At 37.8% G+C, this 18821-nt stretch overlaps 1 protein-coding gene across 24 annotated transcripts in view; it reads left to right on the forward strand.

Moving 5' to 3' along the window:
• Positions 1 to 18821, forward strand: part of KIDINS220 (kinase D interacting substrate 220) — a 96254-nt gene that overhangs the window by 63777 nt on the left and 13656 nt on the right. For 7 of the 24 annotated variants that reach the window (XM_043469414.1, XM_043469416.1, XM_043469417.1 and 4 more), the window contains 5 exons: positions 560 to 786; positions 2934 to 3047; positions 3783 to 3839; positions 10403 to 10435; positions 14553 to 14681. In XM_043469414.1, coding sequence (XP_043325349.1) covers positions 560 to 786; positions 2934 to 3047; positions 3783 to 3839; positions 10403 to 10435; positions 14553 to 14681 — 560 coding nt within the window. The remainder of the gene's footprint in view (positions 1 to 559; positions 787 to 2933; positions 3048 to 3782; positions 3840 to 10402; positions 10436 to 14552; positions 14682 to 18821) is intronic. The other 17 variants (XM_043469418.1, XM_043469408.1, XM_043469410.1 and 14 more) reach the window with 4 other exon arrangements.

Below are 18821 nucleotides of genomic sequence, written 5' to 3' on the forward strand. Positions count from 1 at the left end.
CATGAACTATGGAGAGGGAGAGAGACTGTACTTTCATATGTTCTTTTTTAAAATACCTGTTATAAGGCTGTTGTCTGAGGTGTATTTTCTGTCTGTGGAAGTGGTGGTGGTGGTTCAGAGGTGGATGTGTCATGTGGTTTGCAAACCCACAGCCTTAGCTAACATTGTACTTACTACACAAGGATGAATTGCTAATATTTAGCAAACTGTATCAGAAGAATTGTTAGAATAGCACAAATACCTTGAAAAGTCAAAAGTTCAGAATTCTGGTAACTGAAGAGAAGAATACAGACGTTGGTGACTCTTCACATGGTGAAAAAAACTTTTATGTGAAGTAGTTGAGTGCCTCTTACTAAGAATGTCTGTGGAGTATTCAGAGTTCCCTGTCTGCTTCTGTAAAGCCAGTTGGAATCTTTGGCAAGAGCGATATAATCAATCACGTTTCTGTCCAGTAACTAAAGGAGGAAGTGGTAATTGGACTAGTTACCAATGTTCTATTTTCTTTGGTTACTAACGTTCTATTTTCTTTTGCCTTCTGGGGTATCATTTAATCTCTTAGACGTTCGCGCTGCAAGAGACCAGATTAATATTGGAGGACTTGCGTATCCTCCGCTACCTCTGCATGAGCCTCCCCCTCGACCGCCGTCCGGCTACAGTCAGCCGGCATCCGTCTGCTCTTCGTCCACCTCCTTCAATGGGCCGTTTGGGGGAGGGGTTGTGTCGCCACAGCCTCATAGCAGCTACTACAGCGGTATGACGGGGCCCCAGCACCCCTTCTACAACAGGGTAAGCAAGTGCCCGGCATCTTAAATTAAAGAATTTCTTCCAGGAAAAGGCTAGAAGTGTTCTGCTAATGGAGTCTGTTACCATTTGAAACTGTATTTTAGCTGTAAAGACAAAAAATGTTAAGGTTGAATGTAATATTTTTTAAAAATCAGAAGATTTTTTAATCTTAATAGGTTCTATGTCTCAATTGAGCCTGAATAGTAGAGATGCTTTTTGCTTTGATTTATTGTCCTAATAAGAAAGTGAACTCTGTAGGGTCAGCAGTGACTGTCCTGAGCTTCAAAGTGATCTGTTTTTCTCTTGGTTTCTAAACAGATGTTCCATTTGTTGTATCTTGTATAATAATTTATATTGGCATTTAAAACTGATAATTTTTATCTTACTTAGTAAACCTATATTCAGTGTGATATAGCTTTTAAATGTGAGATAATGGTGGGTCCTAGTGCTTGAAGGACTCGGATGCTATTGGCCAGATAGCATGTAGTCTATTTCTAGAGCTTTATTTCACACTACCTTCAGTCATGTATAATTATTTTCATACCATAAATATGATAATCTACTTCAAATGATGAGAGCACAATTCATTATCAGCAATATTCAGACCCTGTGGAGTTTAGTAGGTCCAAGCTATCCTCATTTTAATGGTCTTAAACACTAATATTTTCTGTAGGAAAACAAAACAACAACCCTAGTATGATATTGGATTGGTCAAAAAGTTCGTTCAAGCTTTGCCATAAGATGGTATGGAAAGGCCTGAATGAACTTTTTGACCAACCCGATATTTTCTGGAACTGAACTCTAAAATCCATTGTTTCTTTATTTTTCTTTATTTTATATGTCTCCCTCTTTAGTCTGAAGTGAGAAAACATAGGGGCTAGCATTCACAGAAGCCAATGCATGCCTAAATAAACTTCCAGTAAGCTAGGAAGACAGAGAAATTTGAATAAACGTGGCAAAGAAGAAATTCTAGAGTTTAAATTTTTCAGTTTTTGAGAAATGGTAGCCATATAAGTAATTAGGTATACCATCTATAGAGGTTTTACGAATGTTATTTCATCCTTTTACTCAAATAAGGTGAAAAGGTGGAACGATAGCATTTGATAACGTACTTCATCTCTGTAAACTGAGTGCTAGGCAATGTGAGATTCAGGTTTTTATTTAGCAGTCTTGAAATCTGCTGTAATTTTACAAAAACGTCTCAACTGATAATTAGATGACAATTGATGTTTTGAGACCAAGAAGTTTTTTTTGTAATTACTGTACCATCTAGGTGGAGACTTTGTGTTCACTGATTTCATGTGAATAACAATGATGTATAATGCTTTAGTAGTGTTTTATTATTTTTAAAACATTAAAAAAAATTTTATGCTTTTAGATTTAGTTATTTTTTGTCTGAAAGTTAAAAGCAGAACAATTTTCTTAAAATGGCAGGAGTGAAAAAGGTAAGGGAAGATGTTACATCAGTATAATGAAGTTTAATATGTTTTAATCTTTATATTTAGCCCATATAATCTGATAGCTCCTGTTTATATGAAGCTGGCTACAGATAAATCCTATAGTTAGAGATTTTCTCTAAACAGTGGATTCCCCATTTAAATAATATCCTTGCTTATTTAGTAGATACAGTAAACTCCAGGGTATAAAATACAAAGTAAAATCTAGTAACTCGGAGTAACAATATTCCTGAAATCCATGCTAGGAGGTTCTTAAATAATTCAGACTGTTTTTTTGGTCTTACTTAAGGCTAGTCTTTTTTTGGTAAAGAATAATACTCAATCGAGAGTCTGTTCTGCTTTTTTTTGTGAGTTTGTGAGTTAATATTTATATTTGTAAATCACTTAGAACCTGACACATGGTAAACTGCCCATAAAAGTGTTAAATGTAAAGAGAAACTCTGGTGTCAACTTATAAAGTACAAAACTTTAGTTGCTTTATAAAAAGATTGTATTAAATCAACAATATAAAAATTTAAATAATATGACTTAAGTTTGGGTTTGATATCTTATAGATGTGAGTGAGGCATTTTTTCTTCTGTTTTGTCACTTGCATTTAAAAATTTGGAGTTGTATTTTGTTGGTTAGTTTCATTTGATAAAGCTCATTATACTTTGATTTCGGTAATTGTTTTGTCACGTGTTTTCTCCATAGCCATTCTTTGCCCCCTACCTTTACACGCCAAGGTACTGCCCTGGCGGCTCCCACCATCTCATCTCACGTCCATCAGTAAAAACGAATTTGCCCAGAGATCAGAGCAATGGCCTAGTAAGTATAAAAAAGGGTAACTAAAGTATTACAGTCAGCATTAGAAGTTTGCTTATTTCCTTACTGTAGTAAAAGCACAACTTATTTTATAAATAGTTTCAAAAAACATAACCTATTACTAACACAAAATGTATTTTGTTTTTATTTTGGTCAGGATCTATGGAAGGAAAATGACTAGCAGCCTCAGGGAATGAGTGACGAGTTGTTTACAACCAGAGTGTCTGGCCTAGAATGTATTGTTTGTTATCAAGCTTTTATAACTAAACTTTTACATCTGCTAATATCTGATTTCTTTTTAAAGGACATTCATATATGGTCACTTTATCTATCTAAATATATGCTAGCCCTATGTATAAAAATTAGCTTATATATTGAAGGAATACTTTGATTGACTAGCAGGAATTAAATAGGGCAAGGAAATTATCCAGATGTACTATTAACTCTAATCCAAAGCAAAATACATTTGGGCCTAAAATTCTAGGTGTTCCTGATGATAAACTTAGTTTATCAATTTAAAGAAAGAAATTCCCTGTTAATGTTTTTATTTTTAATTAGGAGGTAAAAGCTTTAGAACTTAAACTGTTTATTTAAATTTAAAAATAATATCATTGAAGAAAAAAGTCTGATCACATCCAGGTGTCACTGTCACATATTATTTTAGCATCCTGTTCATTCATCGTCCTTGTTTGGCTCAGCCTGTCACCTTTCACCCACACTCTTGTTTTGTGTTGCTAGGAAGTTATCAAGGAGGATGCTGCTGAGGGCCTTTCTTCACCCACAGACTCCTCAAGGGTAATGGAGTAGTCTTGTGGTGTGGACCGCGAGCCTCTCCCGCTTTTGCAGCAGTAACGACTCTTAACCGTGATGACAGCAGTTCACTAACTCTGCGTCTGTGGTGTGATGGGCTGCTAGTGTAGAGTAGCTGAGTACTAATAATTATAGCTCACGGATTAATTAAAAAGCTAATGTTTAACTTTACCCTTCATTTCCTCCTGCTTTTCCCCTTTTTCAATGACGTGGGATGGGTTTTGTGTTTTTACTTTTTTGGTCGTCCAGTAAGGAAGGGGTTCTTCCAGCAACCATCAGGAACATCCACTTGGTGGTATTTGTTCCTTAATGTTGGGCCTTATTTTCACACTTGCCTGTTTTTTTCCTGAAATTGGTACTGCATGTGTAGAATATTTTTGAGAATATTCATAATTGACCTTGAGACTACAAAAAAGACATTGTGAGCTAGTTTGATGTAGACCAGGAATGGATCCTCAGTGACTCATGCTTCATCTCGGCGCCCACACTTAGTGTAAATTCAGTGCCACTACAGTGCTACTTTTCTTTACCTATATACAGCTGATCCTTAAACAGAGCAGGAGTTGGGGCACTGACCCTCCTACCAGCCTAAAATCCTGAGAGTCTAAATTAGAAACTAGAACTTATGGTCAGCCGTACAGTGTAGTCTTTACTCTTGATCTGTGGTTCTGTGTCTCTGGATTCAGACAACCTCAGACTGTGTGTGTTTGTGTGTCAGTCGCTCAGTCATGTCTGACTCTTTGCCATCCCATGGACTGTAGCCCACCAGGCTCCTCTGTCCATGGAATTCTCCAGGCGAGAATATGGCCGTGGTTTGCCATGCCCTTCAGGGTTTATTCCCAACCCAGGGATCGATTGAACCTGGGTCTCCTGCATCGCAGACAGATTCTTTGCTGTTAGTACTGTTATATTTACCATTGAAAAAAATCTGCATGTAAGTGGACCTGCGCAGTTCAAACCTGTGTTGTTCAAGGTTCAACTGTATTTATTAAAATAAAATTTGCAGATAAAGCTAGTCCAGCATGTAAAGGGAATTATTTAAAACTTTCCCCTCAACACTTTAGGATGGGTTTCTTTAAAAAAAAAACAACTTTTGTAGAAAATCACTTTGTATATTTATTATTTAAGTCTTTGTACTTAATAAGTACATTTAATATGATGAGACTCAGAATCTTCATTCAGTCAGTGAGGAATTTTAAGAACCCAGTTTGTATTCTCAGTTCTGTTGATTTATTTGCAGAATGTTATGCCCATGTAAACATGGTCAATTTAATATAAAGAAAGGTGGCATAGCAGTTGGAATTAATTTAGTGAAGTAGTGCATCCTGAATTTATGCATAATTTTTAACTTAAAACATGTGCTTGAATAGGCAGTGGTTTTGTAATTTTAATTTTCTTTGAGTTAATATTAGTGAGATAGAGAACCATTTTGGTGTTTTCATTGAGGGGCTGATGATTCTTTTTTAAGTCATTAACATTTTAGCTGAAGTGTTTGAGAGACTTCATTATCCACAAATGATAGACACAATAAACCATAGTAATTTCATTTGGGTGTTAGGGGAATCTTTAGTCCATGGATCATTGCCACCATATGCAAGAATGAGTTTTAGTTTAGTCAGAGAGCCTTTAATACATAGATTCATGCATGCAATGCAATTGTCTGAGCTAAAATTCCTCAGCAAACTTTTGATGAAAGTTAGGTCCTGTGAAGAATTTGATGGTCTTAATGACAGAGACATGCTGAAATAGCTATTCCGGTCCTTAAGGATAAACACTTGTGAGTAAAAGGTGTCTGTAATTTCAGGGACCAGTGAAGGAGCATTAGGCAAATTTTAAAATGAGTTTTTGGGGAAGGGGAAATAATGCAATTCTTAAGTTGTGTGTATAAGCCCAATAACAGAGAATAAACATGCCCTGAAGATATTAGTGCCTTTGTTTAGTAAAATAACTCTAGGATTTGCTGTTCTTTTAATATTAAATGGTAGTTTTGTTATCTCCTTAGTGAATAGTAGTTGCTTCCCAAGCCGCCTTTGCTTTTAAGAAATTAACAATGACAGTAGCATGTAGCATTTATTTTGCAGTAGACTAGTCCAAGTAGACACTTAGTTCAAAGCCATGTTAAAAAAAACAGTGGTGGAAATGTGGAGAAGTATCTATCCAGGGGAGCATCTTATGGGATCTTTATAGCTGAACCAGCACAGAAGTAATTAATGTAAAATTTTTTAGCCCTTCATGGCTCCTATGACTTCCCAGGGCTGTAGTAGTAGACTGTAATTCTTGAGATAAGAAGACTGCAGACTGAGTTCATGTCTGCTCACTCAACTGTCCCCCTATGGGCAGCACTTGATGATGAGAGCTGCTTGTGGATAAGTCAGGAGCTCCATAAACATTTTTGGACAAATTGTCTTGTCAATGTGGACACAGAATAATGACTTAAAAAAAAAAACCTGCCTGATCACAGAGAGTTAACCAGCTCTCTGTGATCTTTTCAATATAGATGGTCTCATCTTTTTTTTTTTAACCTCAAGAAATTTCTCATCACCCTTTATAAAGTGGATCCTTATGAAAACAACTGGGTTTTCTCACATTCACGAACACTGTAATGACTGTGACTTGTGAAGGCCAGCCAAGGACTTAGCAGGTAAATTACAGATATGTCCAGGTGTTACATGAAGGTGAATTTGCAAAATGTAAGCCTCTGTGCTGGCTTTCTTCTTCTGTGATTGTATAGTAGAGAAAATAAGTGCCAAACCTTAGAAAACTGACAAAGAATACATTAACGTTGGGCCCGAGATAGGATCCCCAGGATAATAGAGCCAGAAAGGACTCGTGTTTTTCAGACTTTCAAAGCAGAAAAGACTTTTTAAGAAATGAAATCTCAATCAGAATTTCAGTTTATGAAACCAGTAAAAACAAGAACTCTGGCCTCCACCTTGGTGGACTTGGCATTGACTCTGGGGGATCCTCGTGCTCTGTGCTCAGTTGTGTCAAGACTCTTTGCGACCCCACAGACCGTAGCCTAGCGGGCTCCTCTGTCCATAGGAGCCTCCAGGGAAGAATACTGGAGTGGGTTGCCATGGTCTCCTCCAGGGGATCTTCTCCTCCCCAGGGATCGAACCCACATCTCCTGCATTGGCAGGTGCATTCTTTACCATTGAGCCATCTGGGAAGCCCAGAGAACACCAGTACCCATGGTCTAGTCCAGCACCATGCTGCAGGTGTACCTGAACTGAGGCTCACAGGAGGGAGCCCTCGGTGCAGAACTGGAATCCGCATGGCCAGTACCTGGAAGCGTTCCTCACCACTGTGCTGCCCCCTTTGCCTCCGTTAATACTAAGCCTGACTTGGTCAGGAGCTTGGTGTTCAAGGTGAATAGGCCCTGGTGATTAGCTCTCTACCTTGGAGAAATTACTTAAGCTCTCTGATACTCCCTCATCTGGAAAAAGCAGGCCTTACCTCATAGGTCTGATTTAAGGATTACTCAGCCTTCGCATTGGAGAAGGTAATGGCAACCCACTGCAGTACTCTTGCCTGGAAAATCCCATGGATGGAGGAGCCTGGTAGGCTGCAGCCCATGGGGTTGTGAAGAGTCGGACACGACTGAGCAACTTCACTTTCACTTTTCACTTTCATGCATTGGAGAAGGAAATGGCAACCCACTCCAGTGTTCTTGCCTGGAGAATCCCAGGGACGGCGGAGCCTGGTGGGCTGCCGTCTGTGGGGTCACACAGAGCCAGACACGACTGAAGTGACTTAGCAGCAGCAGCAGCAGTCTTCGCATACTTTAAGTACTTAATAATCATTCCTATTACTACCGTCCCAGAGGCCAAATTCCATGAAACTTTAAAGACTCAGAAACTAAAACTGTGTTAAATAACCTTTCCTCAGTGGTAGGAGTGGTGCATACACACTCCAGGCATTTTAGATTAACTTGACCTGTTGATGCTTTTTATGGCCCCAAAAGGTGGTTTGATTTTCTCGAATCAGTTTGTTTTCTTAGAATTGAGAAGGATTTCCAGGTTGTCTGAATGCTCCAAATACTTTACACTTTTGAAAACTTTACAGGAGAGTTTTACTTGGTGCCTTTACCTTCTTTCAGTCCAGGCCCCTCTAGGAAGTAGCAGCATTCAGATCACTCAGTGACCATGAAGGGATGAACCCACAAAGGAGGGCCTTTCATGAGTCAGGTCTCCTCAGTGGCATTTTGTTGTGGTCTTTCAGAGAGTTGCTCTTTGAAAGAGTCATATTCGGTCTATTTTTATTTAAGGTGTGGCTGCTCATTTTTGAGAGGAGGGAGTGTTTTCTTGAAGAGGATGTTTTCAAAGGAAAGTGTAATGGAGGCTTTCCTTATCCTTGTATCCTTCCTTGGATTACTTACCATCAAGTCCTTCACATGCCTGTGTGATCATCCACTGTTTCACTATTGCAGTGGGATGGGCAGTGAACAAAACTGATGGAAACCCTGGCTTCCTGGAGCTGATGGGTTGGAGGGCTGCCAAGAGGGGGAATGATCAGTGCTACCAAGTCAGCTCTTTCTCGACCTTCTCTGCTGCAGGGTTTTCTCGGTATCTTTAGATCAGCTGCTGCACTGAAAAGGCACAAAACTGATTAGCATGACATTGGATGGTAAAGAACTTCAGCGGCATTGTTAGGAGCAGTACCCTGCCTTCCGGTGTGCCGTTACTTTTACTTTTAGAGTTGGGTGAAAATTACTGAATGAAAGTCCTAGAAATGAAAGTCTTGGTTTTCATTAAACTGGATCCAGTTGGTGGAGTGACCAAGTGAAAAAAAGATGGGACTCCACTGTAGATCATTTTATTTCCACCACTGGTTTAGAACTAGTAACCTGTTTTCAAACAAATGGATGTCCAGATCATGCCGTCTGTCATCATTCAGGAGCAGACTTGGACGAGAAAGCTAAAGATGCCATGGGTAAGGCAGGGCACGTTTCAGGTTTCCCTGGGCTGTAGTCTTAGGGTGGGTGTTCTCTGACAGCCCCCAGGACCTTCTCTCTGTAGGTTCACTCACACTGTCTAAATTTAGTAGTGCATTTTTATTAACTTCTTTAGTTTGGAAAGTTATTAACATTTTTTTCTTTTCATAATATAGTGAAAAATTGTATTCACTTCCAGCTTCAAAGTCTTTGTGCCAGACTTCAGCTCAAGAAAACATTTTTCCTAAACAATAAACTACAACTAAATTGGTTGAGACACTATCGAAGAAATAGGATATTGTAATATTGATACCATTGAAATCCTAGAGTACAGTTAAAAGTTAAAAAACCATAACAAAATCATATTTTGAACTTGAGTTTTTTAAAAAGATTGCCCTTTGCATGTGGTGTCAAACCTCATCTGTCAGCTTTAACCTACGTATTATTTCTCATGTAGTTTGAAGAGAAAGTTACATTTTCCAGCTTGATAACAATAGCCTTCTTTTGTGTTTTGGTATCTTGTAGTAAACTATAATCTCACCAGTGCTCCTTTTTGATATTTTTTCAAGTTTCTACAGATATTCAGAAGTACCTATAGTAAGTTTAACATGTAAACCAGAAAGCAGAGTTCCCATGAAGTGCTCCAGATAGTGAACATGTTAAAAGAACATTGTAAATTGATTCAACATTGTTAGTTACTTCTAGATTATTTGAACTAGTTTGAGAAGATTTACTGCCAGCCTAATCTGTGCAGAACAATAATTGATAGCAGTGTGTCAGCTTTGAATTAGGGATTTAAAGAGCTACATCGGGAATTTCCTACTAGCCCAGTGGTTAGGATTCTGGACTTTTACTGACAGGGACCAGGTTTGATCCCTGGTTGGGGAACTAAGATCCCACAAGCTGTGCTGTGCCAAAACAAAAAAAAAATTAAAAAAGAAAACTGCATCAGTAAAATAGTTACCTTACTGATAGTGTGCCAATATTTTTTCACTGTTACATTTATGATTTTTTGAGCTGCTCGGCTCTTATGGCCTTTGTTTTCAAATGATACATCGGTGCATGCCCAGTGAAACAAAACCTAAATCTGAAAAGTATATTTCTGAACATTAACTATTAGTGTGACTAGAAAATGTTTTATGAAGAGATCATGTGAATTCCAAGTATTTAAACCTTGCTATTAAATTGACCTGCAATTAATAGTTGCAGTTTTTTTAGTTAGAATGTTAAAAATTAATTTTAAAGTAATTGTATATAGTAGGAATATTGACTTTTCGTAGCAAATTTTATTTATCTGGTTTTCTTGTTGAATGTATGGCCCATGGCTTATTCTTCTAACAGGAAGAATATTAAATTTGAGAGTACAATTTTAAAATTACCAAGCACATGTTAATGAGATTAAACTGTGTGTGTGTGTGTTGTGTGTGTGTGTTTTGTGTGTGTGTGTGTGTGTGCGCGCGTGCACGGATGTTCCTTTATGTTGCTGTAGAGATGGTGTGTTCAGAGTCGTGGGCAAACAGAGTGACTGAAGTGCTGCCTGTGTTTATTACAGACGTGTATTTGATGTTTTCCTTTAAGCTCGTGTCCTTCATTCTGTTTTATTCCTTCCTTAAAGCCGTGTGACTCTGGGTTTAACAAACAGAGACAGGTACAGAAACTTTCAGTGAAATCTTACTCATTTTTCTTATTTTAGGCTGTTCGAAGCAATCATTGGCAACTTCCCGCTGGGCTGTTTATAAACCTGTGCTCATTTCAGTGCCTTGGGTTTATTTTTAATAGCTGCTTTCAGCCTCTGCATGGCTCTCATTTCTGGCTAATCAATTCTAAGCTTGTTTGATAATTTACTGAAGATGATGATGTTTCAGAGTGTAGTTTTAATCTACTTACAATATAAAATAATATAGTTACATCAAAGTAATTTAAATCTGTTTTGTTAGTTTTACTTTGACCTGGAGGAATTCTGATTTGTGTATATTTTGAAGTTTGTAAGTATTTAACAGTCTTAAGCAAACTAACATCTTCTGCATTCAGTTTTCTGTGTTAGAAAAAGTTTTTTAGTAGATTGTGATATATACTGAAATGATCTTTCCTTTACTTGTAACAGGTAAATTTCAAGTAAGAATATGCATGATAAACTCTTTAAGTATTACCATTCTATGTATTAAGTAATGTTTTCCATTAAGAACTTAACATATTGAATTATTGACTATACCTTTTCCTTGTCAACTCTTGTCCTTTTTCTTTTGTGAGGTTTCCATCCAAAGATCTTTGTTTCGATACCAAGAGTTATTGTATATGATTACTTTAGAAAAAACTGGGCGAATAGTTACCATTTCTCTTTTATTCAAAGAAGTATATTGTATTTTAGTATATTGATAATCTACTCTTTATTTTGATAAGATCCAACTCACAAATAATCAATAGTCTGACAATAGCTTTGATGGAGTTACAGGGTACCCTGTGTGTCTTTTTCTTAGAAAACTCCTAAAAGTCATTCAAAGATAATATATATCTTCTGCATAATTCCCAGTGAGGGACAAGATATGTTTTCAAGTGATAAAATGTAGAAGTCTTGAAGGATCATGAAAGTAAAACAGTGTGGAGTTTCCTGTTTTAGAGGAAAGAGTAGTGTCTTTATTAACATGTCTGTCTTGCGGAATTCTCTGAGTCCCTTCTTAATGGAAATGTTACTCTCTAACATTTTACATTTCCCCAGCCCCCACACAGACAGAGTTAATCAGTTCCATGTCTGTTATACTTGTTCTTTTTAGCACAATTAAAAATAGAGTTTTTTGTGATTAAAAACTTTTTTTACTTTAAAATAATTTTAGACTTCAAAGGTACAAAAATAGTATCCCCCTATTATTAATATCTTTCCTGATTGTAGTGTATTTCTCCAGAACAGAAATGAAAATTTGTACAATACTCTTAATACAGGCTTTATTTGAATCTTGCCAGTGTTTCCACTAATGTCATTTTTCTGGTCCAAGATCCAGTCCAGTCGTATTTTGTTATTTCTCCTTACAGTTCCCTAATCTGTGATAATTCCTCAGTCTTTCCTTGTCTCTTATGATCGTAAAACTTTTGAAGAATACTGATCAGATACTTTGTAGACTGCCCTTCTGTTTGGGCTTGTTTACCATTTCCTAATGATTAGAAGGAGATTATACATCTTTGCAAGAGACCCACAGAAAGTGATACGTGTCCTCCATGTATCACATTTGAGGGTCTGTGAGGGCCTGCATCTTCCCAGTGGTCATAGGGACCTCAGTCATGTGGTTAGGGCAGCATCTGCCAGGTTTCAACACTGTGAGGTTATGTCTTTCCCTTTGTAATGAATGAATATTTAGGGGGAGATACTTTGAAACTGCAGATAATCCTGTTCCTCCTTATACTTTTCTCATGAATTTTAGTGGTGTCTTGTGTACTGCCACTTTTGTTGTGTTTTCCGGGTGGTAATTTTCTGTTCTACATTTACTAATTGGAATTCTATAAGTAAAAGCTGTCTCTTCTTCCTCATTTACTTACTTACTCAACTTTTTATTTTTATCAGTGTGGATTCATGGCATTTAATTCTGTGAATTATAATCCAGTATGATCATTATAATCCAGTTATAATCCAGTATGATAAAACTGTGCATTTGTGATTTTTGTAATCACAGAAATGTAGACAAGTTTAAATGTACCCAGAAAGAAGAGATAGGTTGAGGAATGAAAACATTTGAAAAACAGTATTAAAGATCATTTAAAAGATAAATACTGTTCAGTGATAAGAAGGAATGAAGTATGAATCCATGCTATAGCATAGATGAACGTTGAGAATATACTAAGAGGAAAAAGCGAGTTACAAAAGGTCACAGATTGTGTGGTTCTGTTTAGGTATCCCAAATAGGCAAATCCACAGAAACAGAAAGTAGGTCAGTGGTTGCTAGGGGTTAGGACTGGGTGTTGGGAGGGATGAAGGTTGACTGCTAATAGTGTAGAATTGCTAAACTTTTAGGGCTCTGATAATGTCCTAAAGTTAAGTGTAGTGATGGTGTCACAGCTATGAGAAGATACTCAACATCACTGAATTGTGTACTTTAAATCAGAGAATTGTTTGTGAATTATATTTCACATAAACCTGTTTAAAAGAAAGAAAAAACAAATATGGTTATTAAAAATTCATAGAAAGCATTTAAAGTTTCCATAGCAGATAGTGGGTAATTAACACTTAAATATTGGCTGTTCTCATCCAGGCAGAAAATAGAACTATGTATAGAAATATGAACTAAATCATGGAAATACTAGTGTTGTGCTGTACTTAGTATTTTTGAAGTAATTGAGAACCTCAGACCATATAATACATGGCATATTTTAAATTTATATTTAATTAAAAACAAGCTATAAATGGTATATTCCAAATCATTAATTTATAAATTTTTATGGGACTGTCTTGCACTTGTAAACTTGCTGAGACTCCCTCTTATAAAATGACTACCTTACTGTCTGTTCAGTATGGTCTCATCTACTAACTATATTTATATGTAATTAGGTATATATTGCTTATATACTGTGTGTGTATATTTATTTATCAGTTCATAATAGAGAATTATATTATACTTTCATGTTGCAAATAATGTTTAACAAGTAGCTCCCAGGCAGTTTTGGCTGTCATAGTCTACTTTTGTCTTGATGATGACAAAAGAGGCAGTAGAAAATTTAAATTGACACATCCTTGGGGATAGGATAAATGATATTTATCATTTTAAGACTAAATTGACTGGTAAACAAGACAGATCATTTGTAACATTATCCTCTATACTAGTTGGCTTGTCTTCTCTTTATTTTGGTTATAGTTTCTGTAAACTCTTTAAAGATAGACAGTGGCAACAAAGAAAATAAGAAGTTGTAAGACCTGATAAGTTAGGGTTCCGATCTGAATCTACCACTAACTAGCTGTTTATTCTGTGAGTTTGAAGCCAAAACTTACCTCTTTGGAGCCCAGTGACCACATCTGTAATTGAGGAGATTTGTATGTAATTAGCCACAGGCAAATACTTCTTTAGTATGTCTCTGTATTCAGAAAATATTTTTCTTCTTAGTAAACACTAGGTTTATTATTTTGACTTTTCTTTTAAATGAGACTGAATTTTGATGGATTATATTTGCTTCCACATGTGTTAAGAAGTACTGTTGTTTTATACTTACACGATTATTGTATAGGTTCTTAAGGGGAGGTTTTAGATCTCTTGGATATAAAATATGATCAAGATCTGAAAACTTCAGCTGTTGTAGACTGTTAAGGTAATCTGTGAAGACATTTAAAGCTGCTGAGTGTCAGCACTTTTAAAATTATCTCATAGGTTTACCTTTTATATTTTTTTTCTATGTTATAGGCATCAGTAATTCCCCCATTCCTTTTTTTTAAGCCCCTGTCTTTCTGTTATTAAGGGCTTCACCTTCCTCTCTTGAGATTTGAGGTTAGGCTTTCTTGAAGTTGGCCTTGGGTTGGCTCATGGAACTTCTGTCTTCTTAGAAAAGTGGTTTCAATCAGGCTATATCTGCTATAATAAAAGATACTCTTTAAGGTAAACAGTAGCTAAATCTGTTCTCTGATGGCATGTCCCATGCTGCACACATTCACTATTTTTACTTAAGTTTGAAAATGTATCTTTAATTGAAGTGCTTTATAGTGTAACTTCATAAGTGTTTCTCTGTCACATAACTGCATGTATCTGACATTAAATGCTATTTATACATGTGTTTTCCCACGACTTACCTAGGGATCAGGCCCAGCCTCAGGTACAGTGCCACTGAATTCAATGAACGTGGATGCGGTTTGTGAGAAACTGAAACAAATCGAAGGGCTGGACCAGAGCATGCTGCCTCAGTACTGTGCAACCATCAAAAAGGTGACCTGCACTTTTACCTGCTCACTCGAGGGCACGGGAGGCGGGCTCTGTGGACAGCGAGCATTTTCTATTTAGGCTATCAAAGATGAGTTCTCTGCTGAGATGGGAAAGCTCAGGTGGAAATAGGTTTCTTACTATTTGTATCCTAAAATTGCCCTTTCATGCCTTAGTTTAGAGATAGATAAAAGAAAGTGCTGTGTTACAGTGCTACTTCACAATGATCTCATGTAAGTCAAAAGTGCTTTGATGAGAAATATTGATTGAAAGCTCTATAGGATTTCACATTAAGGTTGACAACTACTTATATTTCCAGTATGCAGCATAGAACATTTGAAAGCCTTTTCTTTTATGTTACACTTTCTTTCATTATAATATTTGTGATTTAACAATTATCCAAGTAAACCATGCTTGCTTCATTTCCCTCTAATTCTCACTTTCATGTCTTAGAGGACTCTGATCATGTCCCATTTGATACTACCTCTGAGTTTTGGGTTTGCAAGGCTGACACACTTGAGGTTCTTTTCTTCCTAGATCTTTTCTTGCAGTTCCAGTAATTACCATGAGCGTGAGATTTCAAGGTGTCTTCCCATGTACAGGGCTAACTGAGCCCCAGTTTTAATAGGTATTTCCACTAAGTTATGCTTTTTCTATCAGAGATTTAGTGACGTAGGACATTAACAACAGCCTCTAGTATTTATATACTTTAAAGAATGGCATCTAAAAAGTTAATTATGAACATATATACTATCTTACTGCCCGAAGAGAATGCACTAGTCATAGCAAACACCCTCTTCTAACAAAACAAGTGATGACTCTACACATGGACTTCACCAGATGGTCAACACTGAATCAGATTGATTATATTCTTTGCAGCCAAAGATGGAGAAGCTCTATACAGTCAGAAGAAACAAAACCAGGAGCTGACTGTGGCTCAGATCATGAACTCCTTATTATAAAATTCAGACTTAATTAAGTTGAAGAAAGTAGGGAAAACCACTAGACCATTCAGGTACGACCTAAATCAAATCCCTTACAATTATACAGTAGAAGTGAGAAATAGATTTAAGGGGTTAGATCTGATAGAGTGCCTGAAGAACTATGGATGGAGGTTCGTGACATTGTACAGGAGGCAGTGATCAAGACCATCCTCAAAAACAAATGCAAAAAGCCAAAATGGTTGTCTGAGGAGGCCTTACAAATAGCTGACAAAAGAAGAGGCGCTAAAGGCAAGGGATAAAAGGAAAGATATATCCATCTGAATACAGCGTTCCAAAGAATAGCAGGGAGAGATAAGAAAGCCTTCCTCAGTGATCAATGCAAAGAAATAGAGGAGAACTATAGAATTGGAAAGACGAGATCTCTTCAAGAAAATCAGAGACAACAAGGGAACATTTCATACAAATAATGGGCACGATAAAGGACAGAAATGGTATAGACCTAACAGAAGCAGAAGATGTTAAGAAGAGGTGGCAAGAATACACAGAAGAACTACACAAGAAACATCTTTATGACCCAGATAACCACAATGGTGTGATTACTCACCTAGAGCCAGACATCCTGGAATGTGAAGTCAAGTGGGCCTTAGGAAGCATCACTACGAACAAAGCTAGTGGAGGTGATGGAATTCCAGCTGAGCTATTTCAGATCCTAAAAGATGATGCTGTGAAAGTGCTGCACTCAATATGCCGGCAAATTTGGAAAACTCAGCAGTGGCCACAGGACTGGAAAAGGTCAGCTTTCATTCCAATCCCAAAGAAAGGCAATGCCAAAGAATGCTCAAACTACCACTCAATTGCCATCATCTCACAACACTAGCAAAGTAATGCTCAAAATTTTCCAAGCCAGGCTTCAACAGTACGTGAACCGTGAACTTTTATCTGCTCAAGCTGGATTTAGAAAAGGCAGAGGAACCAGAAATCAAGTTGCCAACATCTGTTGGATCATTGAAAAAGCAAGAGAGTTCCAGAAAAACATCTATTTCTGCTTTATTGACTATGCCAGTCTGTGACTGTGTGGATCTGAACTGTGGAAAATTCTTAAAGAGATGGGAATACCAGACCACCTTACCTGTTTCCTGTGAAACCTGTATACAGGTCAAGAAGCAACAGTTAGAACTAGACATGGAACAAAAAACTGGTTGCAAATTGGGAAAGGAGTGCGTCAAGGCTGTATATTGTCACCCTGCTTATTTAACTTACATGCAGAGTACATTATGTGAAATGCCAGGCTGGATGAACCACAAGCTGGAATCAAGATTACTAGGAGAAATATCAGTAACCTTAGATACACAGATGACACCACCCTTGTGGCAGAAGGCAAAGAGGAACTAAAGAGCCTCTTGATGAAAGTGAAAGAGGAGAGTAAAAAAGCTGGCTTAAAACTCAACATTTAAAAATGAAGATTATGGCATCTGGTCCCATCTCTTCCTGGCAAATAGATGGGGAAACAATGGAAACAGCGAGAGACTTTCTTTCCTTGGCCTCCAAAATCACTGCAGACGGTGACTGCAGCCATGAAATTAAAAGACACCTGCTCCTTGGAAGAAAAGCTATGATCAACCTAGACAGCATATTAAAAAGCAGAGACATTACTTTGAGGACAAAGGTCCATCTAGTCAAAGCTATGGTTTTTCCAGTAGTCATGTATGATGTGAGAGTCATGTATGGATGTGAGAGAAAGAAAGCTGAGTGCCAAAGAATTGACACTTTTGAACTGTGGTGTTGGAGAAGACTCTTGAGAGTCCCTTGGACAGCAAAGAGATCGAAGCAGTCCATCCTAAAGGAGATCAGTCCTGAATATTCATTGGGAGGACTGATGTTGAGGCTGAAGCTCCAATACTTTGGCCACCTGATGCAAAGAACTGACTCATTGGAAAAAACCCTGATGCTGGGAAAGATTGAAGGCAGGAGGAGAAGGGGACAACAGAGGATGAAATGGTTAGATGGCATCACTGACTTGATGGACATGAGTTTGAGCAAGCTCTGGGAGTTGGTGATGGACAGGGAAGCCTGGAGTGCTGCAGTCCATGAGGTCCCAAAGAGTTGGAGACAACTGAGCTATTGAACTGACTGATACTATCTTACTAATCATAGCCTACATTTGGTCAGAAATGCTCAGATAGCACTGGTTTTCTCACAAATCTAGTTATTTCCCATTTGCAAAAGTGTCCAGCACTGCCTTTCCAAGCTATAAACCTCACTCTCTCCTCTAGGCACCTTGATTAGAGTCAGGAAAGGGTGAGGCCTCCACAAATCCTTTGTGGGGATTTTATTTCCCTCAGGACAGTGGTTTTCTCCCTGCTCAGCTTTTTGCTACCAGGCCATCATTGGTTTCTTAAGAACTGCTAACCTCCTTGCACTTTCACAGAGGACCCCTGCCATAGGCTTGCTCCGTACAGTCTTTTCTTCAGAATAAATTTGGAAACTGGGCATTCTATCGATTTTAAACATAGGTAACTCATACTTTTACCACAGTTAATAAAGTCAGGTTTTGTATTTTTGTAAAATAAGTAAACTGTTTATTAATTAAGAAAATTCTGTCATTCCTCATCAGAGACCCAGTGGTGATAAGATCGTTTTTTGTGCATTTAGTAGACTGGGAAACTTGTGGTGAACATTTATGGTGGCTGAGGTTATCTAGTGTAGTTGATGAACATGTTTGTCAGTGCTTACTTTATTTAGAAGTAAATGAAGGCTTACCAGGGCTTCCCTGGTAGGTCAGCTGGTAAAGAATCCATCTGCAATGCAGGAGACCCCAGTTCGATTGCTGGGTTGGGAAGATCCACTGGAGAAGGGATAGGTTACCTACTCCAGTGTTCTTGGGCTTCCCTGGTGGCTCAGCTGGTAAAGAATCCACCTGTAATGCGGGAGACCTGGGTTCAATCCCTGGGTTGGGAAGGTCCCCTGGAGAAGAGAAAGGCTACCCACTCCAGTATTCTGGCCTAGAGAATTACATGGGGTCCATGGAATTCCATGGTATAGTCCATGGACTGTAGTCCATGGGGTCGCAAAGAGTCAGACACAACTGAGTGACTTTCACTTTCACTTCATTTAGAACTTTGTCAGTGAGCGACCAGCATGCCGACGGACATCTGTGTCCCCTGCCAGCAGCTTGCCTTTGTGCTCAGATTTTATAGGATCA

The sequence above is a fragment of the Cervus canadensis genome, chromosome 5, assembly GCF_019320065.1.
Source record: "Cervus canadensis isolate Bull #8, Minnesota chromosome 5, ASM1932006v1, whole genome shotgun sequence".
NCBI classification, from domain to species: domain Eukaryota; kingdom Metazoa; phylum Chordata; class Mammalia; order Artiodactyla; family Cervidae; genus Cervus; species Cervus canadensis.